This window comes from Ixodes scapularis, unplaced genomic scaffold (genome assembly GCF_016920785.2).
Source record: "Ixodes scapularis isolate PalLabHiFi unplaced genomic scaffold, ASM1692078v2 ptg000146l_1___fragment_1__unscaffolded, whole genome shotgun sequence".
Classification (NCBI taxonomy): Eukaryota; Metazoa; Arthropoda; class Arachnida; order Ixodida; family Ixodidae; genus Ixodes; species Ixodes scapularis.
In genome coordinates, this window is record NW_024609921.1 from 885,175 (window position 1) to 897,871 (window position 12,697).

At 49.9% G+C, this 12,697-nt stretch overlaps 1 protein-coding gene across 1 annotated transcript in view; it reads left to right on the forward strand.

Annotated features, from left to right (window-relative positions):
• The first annotated feature begins 9,106 nt into the window (after positions 1–9,106).
• The window catches only part of LOC120846677, a 30,364-nt gene continuing 26,773 nt past the window's right edge, over positions 9,107–12,697 (forward strand). The window contains exon 1 of the mRNA XM_040218532.3: positions 9,107–9,170. Within this exon, the coding sequence (XP_040074466.1) occupies positions 9,107–9,170 (64 nt within the window). The remainder of the gene's footprint in view (positions 9,171–12,697) is intronic.

Below are 12,697 nucleotides of genomic sequence, written 5' to 3' on the forward strand. Positions count from 1 at the left end.
TCTCTAACAAATACGAGTAGAGAAAAGGACCGTAGCTGGCCACGTTCCTTTGGCTAGTAGGTGGAGGGGACCTCGAGTATGGTTATCGCCACCTAAATTGCGCCTGCCGGCGTAAATATCTCGCTACGTTGTTTCGTTTAAATTGTCTGCACGAAATACGTGTCCGATACGTTTTCACAAAAATGTTTCTTTTTTGTTTCAATGTGCCTTTTAATGGATTGTTTTCTGGATCAACCATATTATACAGGCTAAATTTTTGTGAAAAAGCAGGTTTGCGATATAGTTTGTCACTAGCCATAAAAACTGGTATTACATTCTATACAGGGTCCGTATTAGTTCTTCCTATGTAAAAACTCATTAGTAATTTGAGGTAGGTCAGCGGTATTATGTAAACAAAAACCACATTTGAAAAAAAAAATCATTGCTTTCTGTCATATTTCACCAGGTAGTACTTTAGAGTTTTTTCTATAAAACAGTTTCCTTTGAAATATTTCACAGGGTTTTTTCGTTTACAGCGGTACGTTGGCTATATTGCCGCGCGCAAGGCTGAGAAAGAAACGCTCGGTCACGGTCCTCCAGAAAGTTCCCGTTTATTCATGTACCGCACGTAACTTCTATTATTTATCCCTGCTTTTGTTTTCTAGAAAGTACGTGTTCATTCTCGCCCCGATCACGCGACGCTCGAACCGCTTTCGCCGAATCTTCGAGATAGCGGCGCACTTTAGATAAGAGGCCGCCCGCGACCTTGTCGAGTCAGTCTCGCCCTAGCGCTCGATTCTGCTGACACGCCGACTTCGACGCCCGCGACGCTCTGCTTTCTTCTGTCTCCTTCTTTATTTTTGGCACAAGTTCGCCACATTAAACGTTTATTTATTCCTGTTTATTTCTTGTTTATTAGTCACCACCCGTGACATTTTGGTGGAGGTGCGGGGTACCGCATGTTCGTGCAGCGCAGCCCCCAAGTTCCCGCACTGCAAGTCCGAACCCAAGCTCCCGAGGACCCAACGAAGACCAGATCGAGACTCGATCAAGTCGCCGAACCCAAGGGCTACACCCGGAATACGGACCCTTACCACCCAGGACCAGGCAGCCGACGATGGCCAACCAGTCGCAGACCCCCGCCGCTCCTGCCGTCGTCTACCTACCCGTCGCTCCTCGGACACCGGCTCCATTCCACGGCGAGCAGTACGAAGACGTCGAAGACTGGATTGACCAGTATGAACGCGTTGCCCGCCACAATTGCTGGACAGACGAGCAGCGCCTACACAATGTCTATTTTTCGCTTGAGGGGACTGCCAAGCACTGGTACGAGAATCATGAGACCTCCCTGACGTCGTGGGACATTTTCAAGAACGATCTCAAGGCTGCCTTCATCAACCACCACCGCCGAGAGAGAGCCGAGGACCTACTGCGAACCAGAACCCAGGGCCCCAACGAGAGTGTCACCGGCTTCGTAGAGGACGTCCTGCGCCTGAGCGCCCGCGCCGACCCTCGGGCTACAGAGGAGAAGATGCTACGAATCCTCATGCGGGGCGTGAGAGAAAACATCTTTGGTGGCCTTGTCCGCAGCCCTCCGACAACTGTCGAAGACTTTGTCGCCGAGGCAACGAGCATCGAGCGTGCCCTGCAAGCCCGAGCCAGCCACTACCAGAGGCTACCCGGCGTCAGCGCGGTTCCGCCGTCCGCTTGCGACCTTGGGTCCAGCATCCCAAGCATTCGCGAGATCATTCGCGACGTCGTCCGGGAGGAGCTGCGAAAGCTACTACCCGCCGCGGACCGACCAGCTTCGCTCTCCATCGCTGAGGTCGTGCGGGAAGAGGTGCAGAGAGCCATTCAACCAGAGGCTCCCATCAGCGCAGCAGTCTCCGAAGAACCCGCGCTAACTTACGCCGCAGTGGCCCGACGGCCACCGCCTCCTCCTCGCGCCTATGTCGCGCCGCCCCGACGCCAGCCTCCTGCGCCGCAGCACGACCGACGCCACGACGACCAGCCCCAGTACGCCAGCCAGGAGCCCCGTGCACCCCGGAAGACCGATGTGTGGCGAACGCCCGACCGACGCCCTCTGTGCTTCCACTGCGGGGAGGCAGACCACACCTACCGCCGATGCCCATACCGTCGACTCGGGCTGCGCGGATTCCACCCAAGCGACCCGCGCCCCCGGTATGGTGAACGCCCTCGGGAGATCGACGAGTACCTGCGACGACCCCAGTCCCCCGAGCCTGCGTCCCGCCGAGAGTTCCGGTCGCCGTCACCGCGACGTCCAGCTTCGCCGATGCACCGACCCCGACGTGAAAGCCTGTCGCCCCTCGCTCCTCGCCGGGGAAACTAGGCGCGGCAACCCCTGGAGGTGGAGTTGCCGAAGACGACCGACGTAAAGAGCCTCCACGAACGACGGAGCGCTCCCACTCTCCCGACGATACGCATCACAACGACGCTCCTGCTTCGGTGTCCAACAACTTAAACGTTGTTATTGACGGCCTCGACTCATCGGCACTCGTGGACACCGGAGCAGACTACTCAGTCTTGAGTGGGAGGCTCTCTCGCCGCCTGCGAAAAGTCATGACGCCGTGGGATGGACCCCAAATACGAACCGCCGGAGGACAGCTCATCACGCCAGTCGGGAGATGCACTGCTCGCGTCGAGATCCACGGTGAAACGTGCCCTGTGAAGTTCGTCGTTCTGCAAGACTGTTCGAGGGACGTTATCCTCGGAATGGACTTTCTCTGCGAGTATGGCGCCGTCATCGACCTCGGGGCAAACCAGTTGACGCTGCGGAAACCTGTTTTACCGCCGGTAGAGACCAACACAACATCAACCGCGATCCGAGTTATCGCCGACCATGTGAACCTACCGCCGCGGTCAAGTGTTTTCGTCACCGTTATGGCCGACGCCGCCATGCACGGTGAAGCTCTTCTGGAAGGCAGCGTCCAACTGCTCCTCGAAAAAGGAATTGGCGTCGCAAGATGCGTAACGGATCTCCAAGAAAGACGTACAACTGTTCTTGTGACGAACTTTCGAGAGGAGCCGCAGCACCTAACGAAGGGTACCACCGTGGGCCACGTCGAGGAGCTTCAAGCGCCAGCGGTGGTCACCGCAATCTCCGAGGAAACCTCGTAGCCACAGCAGAAATGCACGCCGCCGCCGCCGCTCGACATTGACCCCGAGCTCCCAGTTACGAAGCGCCGGCAACTGATTGATCTCCTTGCCGAATACAGTGACTGTTTTGCCACGACATCAAAGATTCGCGAAACACCAATGGCGAAACATCGCATTGTTACCGACGACGACGCACTTCCTGTCCACCAGTCGCCGTATCGGGTCTCCTTAAAGGAAAGGAAAGTGATTCAAGATCAAGTCCAGGAGATGCTCGACGACGACATCATTCAACCCTCAAGGAGCCCATGGGCGTCCCCAGTCGTCCTTGTAAAGAAGAAGGACGGAACCCTGCGGTTCTGCGTGGACTATCGTCGACTGAACGCCGTGACAAAGAAGGACGTCTATCCGCTCCCCCGCATCGATGATACGTTAGACCGACTGCTCCACTCCCGATATTTTTCGTCGATGGACCTGAAGAGTGGTTATTGGCAGATTGAAGTCGACGAACGTGACCGGGAGAAAACTGCCTTCGTCACTCCCGACGGACTATACGAATTCAAAGTGATGCCGTTCGGACTTTGTACAGCACCAGCCACCTTCCAGCGCGTCATGGACACCGTGCTGGCAGGTCTGAAATGGCAGAGCTGCCTCGTCTACCTGGACGATGTCGTGGTATTCTCACGAGATTTCGACAAACACCTCAGACGACTTCGAGCCGTGCTTCAAGCCATCAAGACCGCCGGCCTGTCACTCAAGCCAACAAAGTGTCGGTTCGCCTATGGGGAACTAAAGTTCCTTGGCCACGTCGTGAACAACAAGGGTGTTCTACCTGACCCCGAGAAGACCCGCGCCGTAGCTGCATTTACGCCGCCGTCTGACAAGAAGGCCGTGAGAAGATTTCTCGGACTCTGTGCCTACTACAGGCGCTTTGTTCGAGACTTGGCCAAGCTATCCGCACCGCTGACACACCTCACGAAGGACGCCGTAAAGTTCGAGTGGACAGAAGAACACCAGAGGTCATTCGACGAGCTCAAACGAAGACTCCAGACGCCCCCGATTCTTGGCCATTTCGACCAGTTTGCTGAAACCGAGATCCACACCGACGCCAGTAACACCGGACTGGGTGCGGTACTAGTCCAAGTGCAGGACGGAGCCGAGCGAGTTATCGCATACGCAAGTCGGACGCTGTCTAAAGCGGAGAGGAACTATTCAACGACCGAAAAGGAGTGCCTCGCTGTCGTATGGGCAATAACAAAGTTTCGCCCATATTTGTATGGAAGTTCTTTTCGCGTAGTCACAGACCACCACTCGCTCTGCTGGCTGGCGAATCTGAAGGACCCCTCCGGACGCCTCGCTCGGTGGAGCCTACGACTGCAGGAGTTCGACATGGCCGTGGTGTACAAGTCCGGCCGGAAGCACAATGACGCCGACTGCCTGTCAAGGGCCCCAGTCGAGGCCGGTCCTGCCTGCACCAAAGAGGACGACGATGAGTGTTTCCTCGGCATCTCTGGATGTAAGCGACATGACAGCACTCCAACGAGACGACCCTGAGCTGCGAGCACTCATCGAACACCTAGAGGGGCAAGGAAGCGCCGTTCCCCGCGGTTTTGTTCGAACATTGCCAACCTTCTCCACCCGACAAAGCGTACTGTACAAGGAGAACTTCAGCGACAGCAACACGGCGTGGCTGTTGGTGATCCCTTCCAGTCTTCGAGAAGAAATTTTTCAAGCCTGCCACGATGACCCGACGGCGGGACACCTTGGTTACAGCAGGACTCTTGCGAGGATACGCGAAAAGTACTACTGGCCCAAGCTTGCGAAGACAGTACACCACTACACCCGATCTTGCCACGAGTGTCAACGAAGGAAGAAGCCACCGACGAGACCGGCAGGACTTCTTCAGCCTATTGCGCCGCCATCTGCCCCATTCCAGCATATCGGTATGGATTTACTCGGACCTTTCCCACCGTCGACGCAAGGAAACCGATGGGTAATCGTCGCAACCGATTATCTCACGCGGTACGCCGAGACAAAAGCCCTTCCATCAGGAACGGCTGTTGAAGTCGCCAAGTTTTTCATCGAGTCCATTGTCCTCCGGCACGGCGCTCCCGAAGTCCTGATCTCAGACCGTGGATCATCATTCATGGCCCAGCTGACGCAAGAAGTCCTTCGTCTCAGCCACACCAGCCATCGTCGCACCACGGCGTACCACCCGCAGACCAACGGGCTGACGGAGAGACTCAACAAAACCATCGCCGACATGATCTCCATGTACGTCGACGTGGAGCACAAGACATGGGACGAGGTGTTGCCGTACGTCACATTTGCCTACAACACGGCCGTACAAGAGACCACCGGAGTGACACCCTTTCAACTGGTGCATGGGCGCAAAGTAACGACCATGCTGGACGCGATGCTGCCCCATGAGCCAGCTGACAGTGAGAGCGACGACGCCCAGGTGGTTGCTCAACGGGCCGAAGAAGTCCGCCAGCTCGCCCGACTCAGGATTCAAGACCAGCAACGCGCCGACGCGGGCCGCTACAACCTTCGTCGCAGGGACGTTCACTTCCAGCCCGGAGACAGGGTGTGGGTTTGGACGCCCATCCGTCGCCGCGGCCTCAGTGAGAAACTGTTGAAACGGTACTTTGGACCATACAAGGTACTTCGTCGCCTCGGCGAGCTAACTACGAGGTGATGCCCGACGGAACACGAACATCGTCACGCCGCCCACCACGACCTGAGGTCGTCCACGTCGTGCGCCTGAAGCCGTACTACGCTCGATAGGACTGTGGACCTTTTGTGCTCCAAAAGACTCTTTAGTTTATCGTTCTTTTTTATATTGATTTGTTTTACACTGCATCGGGGCGATGCACTTTTAAAGGGGGGAGTAATGCCGCGCGCAAGGCTGAGAAAGAAACGCTCGGTCACGGTCCTCCAGAAAGTTCCCGTTTATTCATGTACCGCACGTAACTTCTATCATTTATCCCTGCTTTTATTTTCTAGAAAGTACGTGTTCATTCTCGCCCCGATCACGCGACGCTCGAACCGCTTTCGCCGAATCTTCGAGATAGCGGCGCACTTTAGATAAGAGGCCGCCCGCGACCTTGTCGAGTCAGTCTCGCCCTAGCGCTCGATTCTGCTGACACGCCGACTTCGACGCCCGCGACGCTCTGCTTTCTTCTGTCTCCTTCTTTATTTTTGGCACAAGTTCGCCACATTAAACGTTTATTTATTCCTGTTTATTTCTTGTTTATTAGTCACCACCCGTGACAATATCATAATTGGTTTTTAAATATTAAGCACTCCCTTCAAGCTTGGTGCATTTTAAATGCAGGCACACAATACACTGACACATTGCTTGTAACTAGGATAATGGCCACTACTTCAACAATATTTTTTATTTGCCATTTGCAAAATTTACACTAATAATTACTTTGACGTAACTTAATTAGCACATTTCAATAAAAAATATATTCAATTACCTGTTACAATTTATAATAAACAATAAAGCAGTGCGCACGCACATCCGCTAGCTAAACTAAATGCAAACAATAGAGGCTGATATCCAAAAGCGATTTTTCCAAAAAGAAAAGGGCGTCAGAAAGCAAAGATTCGTAAGCCGAATTTTCAGTGAACAGGTGGTTTTTGGTCGGTATTGTTTTGTGGTTTTCTGTCAACAGTGTTAGTGTTAAACAATATTAAAAAAAATTGTTTTCTTTTTCTCAATTGTTCATTGTTCTTGTTCTCAAGTATTTTATACAATATAGCCTTAGCAATCTCTATTGTTACGTTACTTCTCGCTATGATATAAAAGATGTAAGAATTGCTTTTCAGAGTGCTGACCACCACTTCATCGTTCTTGAGGTAAAACAGAACCACGTAAGTTTTTTTCTGCAATCTAATTGCTTTCTGTTACCACTGTCTTCCACAGTAGAGTGGTATTGTAACAGGAGTTCAGTGAGGTGGCTTATAAATAGTACATTACTGTTGTAACTGTGGGAAAGGTTACACGTTTGAACGCAGAAGAGCATACACTTTGTTGGCGAAAAGAAGCATGTGTCTCTGTCGGCCGTATGCTCGTTCTAATTATGGTATTATCCTGTTTCATACGTACGGAACCCATTTAAGTTTACGTGAACTAAACACCAAAACTAATGTTAGAAGAATGCGTAAAAAAGGCTGGACGAAACAGTTCGAAGTATTTAAAATCAGCCAAGTTGCATTGAAAAAAAAATAAAACCTATAAAAAAAGCCATTTAAGTCGTTCTGGTTTTCGTAAAAAACCTGATTCATAATTCAAAATTTTTATAGCTCGACCTTTCTTCTCCAGCCTTTTTAGTTTTTTAGTCGCGTTTTCCAAACTTTGTACTGAACAAATTTGTCCATTGAACTCCCTGCTCCACGGAAAGCAAATTTTGTACGCTAAGAAACGCACGCACTATGTGCCTGCGAACATCTAAAAGCCAATATTGGCTATACAGACACGCGATGCTGAACACTCAGCTCCATGGCCATATATGTGGAACAAGAATTATGCACTATTGGTTTAATAAATCGAACGTGTATGCGACTGGCGAAGTTTCTGAAGGAATTTTACAATATACATATATAGGGTCTTTCACGAAACGCAGGCCAAATCGCTTCTGCCAAAAATACTCATCACAACGAGAAAATGATTGTGGCGTTTTGGTCCTGGGCCAGGGGCCCATTTAGGAAAATTATTAAAGTCCGTGATAACTAAGCTGTTAACTATTTTTTGTTTACTTGACTTTCTTTATATTGGTTTCAAGGGCATAGATTCAATTAGAAAATTGCTCAGCATTATCGAAAAAAACTAAATCAAGAAATTGGAGAATGATGGAAGGCACGCGCACCACATTACGGCGTTGTGAAAAACCGCACAAATTCGACGGATTTTTAAGTTTCGGTTTACTATCGGAGCGCATCTCAGCCCCGGCGGCACCGCGCCCCGTAGAGAGATAGTGCAACCAGCCTCTGCTGCGTCGCGCGATGACAGCCCACACATAACAGGAAGACGCTTAAGACTGCTTGCGTGAAGGAATGTGAAAGCATTCCTACACGCAGCGGAATCCTAGAAGCACCGCACCACGTCTTCCTATGGCACACGACGCTCCGGCGGTGACATCACCTTCCCCCACTGCGCAGACGCGGTGAACTCCGCCGGCTACAGGCCTTCCGTGACGGTGCACCTGCGTTGCTGTGCTTTTCTTTGTGTTTTTTTAGGTGCGTCCACTTCGACCTTGAGCGCCCCGCCGACTTCCCTGACAAAGTACCTGATATGACGCGTCGCAGCCAATGGGAACGTGCTGCAGCCATTTTAACTGTAGTTTATTTAGATTCCTGTCTTTTGCGGTCCAAGCCAACGCCGGTTTCGCTCCATTGGACAATTCATGATTTCGCAATAATGAATCAAATAACGCTGTAATATTCAAAGGTTTGCCCTATTTGGTTAGTCAGTTAAGGAACGACTGGCTACAATGTATAATGAATTCTACCTAAACTTTCACCTGGGCGCTTTCTTTTTCTATTTTTTCTGCCCTATCGTTACCACCAGTGCGAGCAGGACGTAGAAAGGTGAGGAGGAAGCGTTAGAGGACAAATAAATGGCAGAGATGCTGTCGCGGGTTGGTGTAAAAGAAAAAAAGCTAAAATCTATCAGAGGGTACGGGGACAAATTCCACATAGAACTGTGCCCTCCACTGGTTGCTATTTATATCACTATTTTTATGGGAAAACAAAATATTTTTAATTCCAATTAAAGTTTGTTCCTATACAGTGGTTTAAAATATTTAATTAATCTTAATTCGTCGTTCAATTGAATACTAAATTTTATTTTAATAAGAATGATTGAAACATCACAGTTATTTGGCAATCTATTTGAATCTGTCAAAGAGACATTGCAAGTATACGTATAGCACTCCCTTAGGTTGAAACTGCCATGTTTTGTTTTCTTGTTTTTTTATTGTTTTAGGTGGAAGACCTGGAAAGTATGATAAAACTAATGTTTTTAGCAATTTTCGCTGCGGTTCTCACACTGCACGTTTTCGTCGAAGGTAAATATAATATTACGTATTAAACGCTGTCTGCTATATGTGTGTCTATAAGCATTCATAGGAAGTGTACAGGTAAGTACGATCTATAATTGATTTAAAAAAAAATATAACGTCAACATATGATCAACAAATCCGGTCACAATACATACTCTACAGATTTGCGCGCGAGCTATCTGCTCGCTCTCTAAGTGCCTGTATCTTTATGTAGAGTGAGTATAAAATGGTTTCCCTATTGGAAAAACCAGCATGAAAATCAAACTGGCCAAGCTGGTAGCTAAGCTAGTCAATCTGGTCAATCTGGTAGTCAAACTGGTTTAACTTGCAATCAAGCTGGTTTAAGCTGGGCAAGCTAGAATTTAAGCTGGTCAGTCTGGTTTAAGTAAAAACCAGCATGGTCTCCCTAGAATCTGGTTTTAGATTCAATCTGGTGTAGCTGGGAGCCAGTCTGGTCTTAACTGGTCAAACTGGTTTTCCATGGAGCCAATGTGGTCAAGCTGGGAGACAAGCTGGTCATGCGGGGAGACAAGCTGGTGAATCTGGTCGAACTAAAAATCGAGGTGGTCAAGCTGGTCATGCTGGGAGCGCGCACGCCAAGATCGGCTAGAGATAGACTAAGTGGCATAGCTGGGAGCGCGCGCGTCAAAGAGGCCACGTCCTGTTCTTTGTCCTCTCGTTTTTGGTAGACGACTGGGCGCGTCAGGCGCGCTGCAAGCTACCTTTGTGTGTGAGAAAAGAGAGAGAGAGAGAGAGCGGCAGGAATGAAGAATTTGCGACCCGTTTGGCTATCTTGGACAAATTTTCGAATCGGCGGCTGTGTGCGCGTTGTGTGAAGACTACTTGAACGACGGTGCAAGCGAGGCGGGTTTCGAGGAGACAGCGAGCGGCAGTCCGTTCAGTGCGGGAAGATGTCGGACGTCCCGACTGAGGCGTCGCTTCGTGTCTTCGAACGTGTGTGTGCTCAAGAATTACGGTGGTGCCGAGGAGTATCGCCAATGCCATCGAAGCCGCACGAATTTCCTTGCCTCTGCCGACCAGGCAAGTTGCCGCTTCGCCCCCATCACTGGCGGGACCCAGGTTCGCTTCTCTCATCCGTGTAGCATTTTCGTTTGCTATTGCCTGTTTTGGTGTGTGTCTAGTATTTTTCGTGCTGAAAGGTAGTTGCGTCGGTTAGTACTCTGTCAGCGCCAAGGATGTGTGGCATCTGAGTTTTTGTGAGGGGGCCGCAAGTTCGAAACTAATAAATTGGATGCCGAGTCGGCTTTTCTGCAGAGCTTGGCTTGTTTATCCTGTGTATTAATTTAAACAGGTTAAACTGGTTGGTAAGTAAGTTCACCAGCATGACCAGTTTAACCAGCATGACCAGCATGCCAAACTTGGCATGCTGGGGCAATAACGCAGCTTGAAGCTGGGACCAGATCAACCAGCATGACCAGCATGCCAAACTGGGCATGCTGGGCAATAACCCAGCTTGAAGCTGGGACCAGATAACCAGCATGACCAGTATAACCAGATCAACCATCATGACCAGTATGACCAGATCAACCATCATGACCAGCATACCAAGCTGGGCATGCTGGGGCAATAACCCAGCTTGAAGCTGGGACCAGCTTAAGCTGGTTTTTTTAATACGGTTGGCTCTGAACAACTGTTTGTGCGCAGTGTTTCGGTCATGTTGCCATAGTAACCGTGCTAAAGAAAAGTTTGGAATTCTAACAAGTGGCAAACTGGTCGACTCATTCAAACCATATGGTATTATGAAATTGTGCTACCGGTTTAATGCTGGTGCCGCAGGTAGACGTTTGATATGGGTGCTCGTTCGACACGGCACCCTTTTGAAAAGGGCGTCTGGCTACCGAGGAAACTTCTTTCTTGGTCCAATATATATGCCATCTAAAATAGCTTGACCCCTTCTCAAGAAAACCGTTTGAAATTTCAACTGGTTCATACCGGTACCCGTTCAACCATAACGGTATCCAGTTCAAACCTACGCTTAGGAGCATATCCGAGCTCCTCGTCGGTGTAATCCAGATACTCAGAGGGTTAGTCAAACTGTTGTCCGCTTCAGGCAAACTGGTCATTGGTTTGGTCAAATGGCTCACGGGTTTCATAAAACTACTTTTCTGTTCGAGCGTAGCGGTAGGCGAAAATGTTGGCCAGCACAGCGAGGCCGGAACCGGTTTGAAACTGCTCGTCAGTTTGTTCAAGCCGGTGAGCAGTTTAACCAAATGGGTGAGAAGTTTGAACAAACCAGCTATTAGTTTGGTTATAACGCTCGGGGACTTAAAGTTGGGACTTGAACCCGCTCAAATGTGTAACCGATGCGCTCTGCCGACCACCCACGACGAGGTTCTCGCGAAAGTTGTACACGGTAAGCTCTGTTTACGCTTGTAGCGACTATACTCCGTTTCCCCTTCCGATACACCACAGCGGAGGCTACAACATCATTTAGTCCAGCTGTCCAATCGTATCACGAGGTTAAGAGGGCGCGGTACCTCTATTTATTCGTCCGTTTCAGCCACCAGATGGCGCGCGGATCGTAACGTGGTTGAACGAGCAACTTCTAGGTGGCGCCAGTATCGAAGTGTGAAAAGGCCCGCGTTATCTGCTACGTGAAATAGATCCCCAAAATGTGCCGTGTTCTCTTGGCGGAGGAAGTTTCTCCCTCCCTCGCGCGCGCTTGGTATGTCTGCGGTCAGTCAGCTCAGAGTGCATAGCATCGGACGTCAGTCATAATACGCGCGGTGGCCGAGTCCGGCCTCTACTCTGTGTGATGCAGTGGATGGCGCTCGTTTCTGTTCGGAGGTAGGAATAAAAATGTCGGTCCCCTTTTTTACGACGCTCGTCTCTATACCTTGTTTTTGTTTTGTTTTTTTATCTCAAGTGATTTAGAGTACCGCCTCTTCGAAATCGTCCTTTGCGGCGAGCGATTTAGAGTCAGGTTAGCATTGTATTTTGGTCAGCACTACACGTTCAATGAAGACCTCGGGCGGCGATGTAATTATGTATTGCTTCCCAAAATGTGTCCAAGGTGTGCAGTGACAATTGGAAATGGTATTGAAGGCGCGCGACCGTCGGTTGGAAAAATACGTGCGTTAGATTCACTTATTCAGTATAATCATTTTTGCCAACGTCTTTTATCTGTTTCGACAAATGACATGGTCGAGTCTATTGATAACCTTAGCTAGGTTGGACGTACGGAGTGTCCGGGCTTTAAAAAAATTTGCTTCGTTTATGTGAATGAATATCTGTTTTCTCTTTTCCGTGCTCGGTGCTATGCAAAAATCGCTTAGATATTATGGTAGCCTAGTGTGGCGGCGTTTTGCACGCTGACTCTCTACTGCATTCGCTGTGCACAATATGTGTTCAGATGAATGTGTCAAATCGTATTTCCGATCGATATGATGGATTTACTTTGCTACAGTGTTAATTATATTTTCCTGATTTGCACTGGTCTGTCCCTGATCTAAGCTGAGTTCAAATTCGAGGGTGCAGCCCGACTTAGCGTCGTAACAGCCGTAATGCGCAGA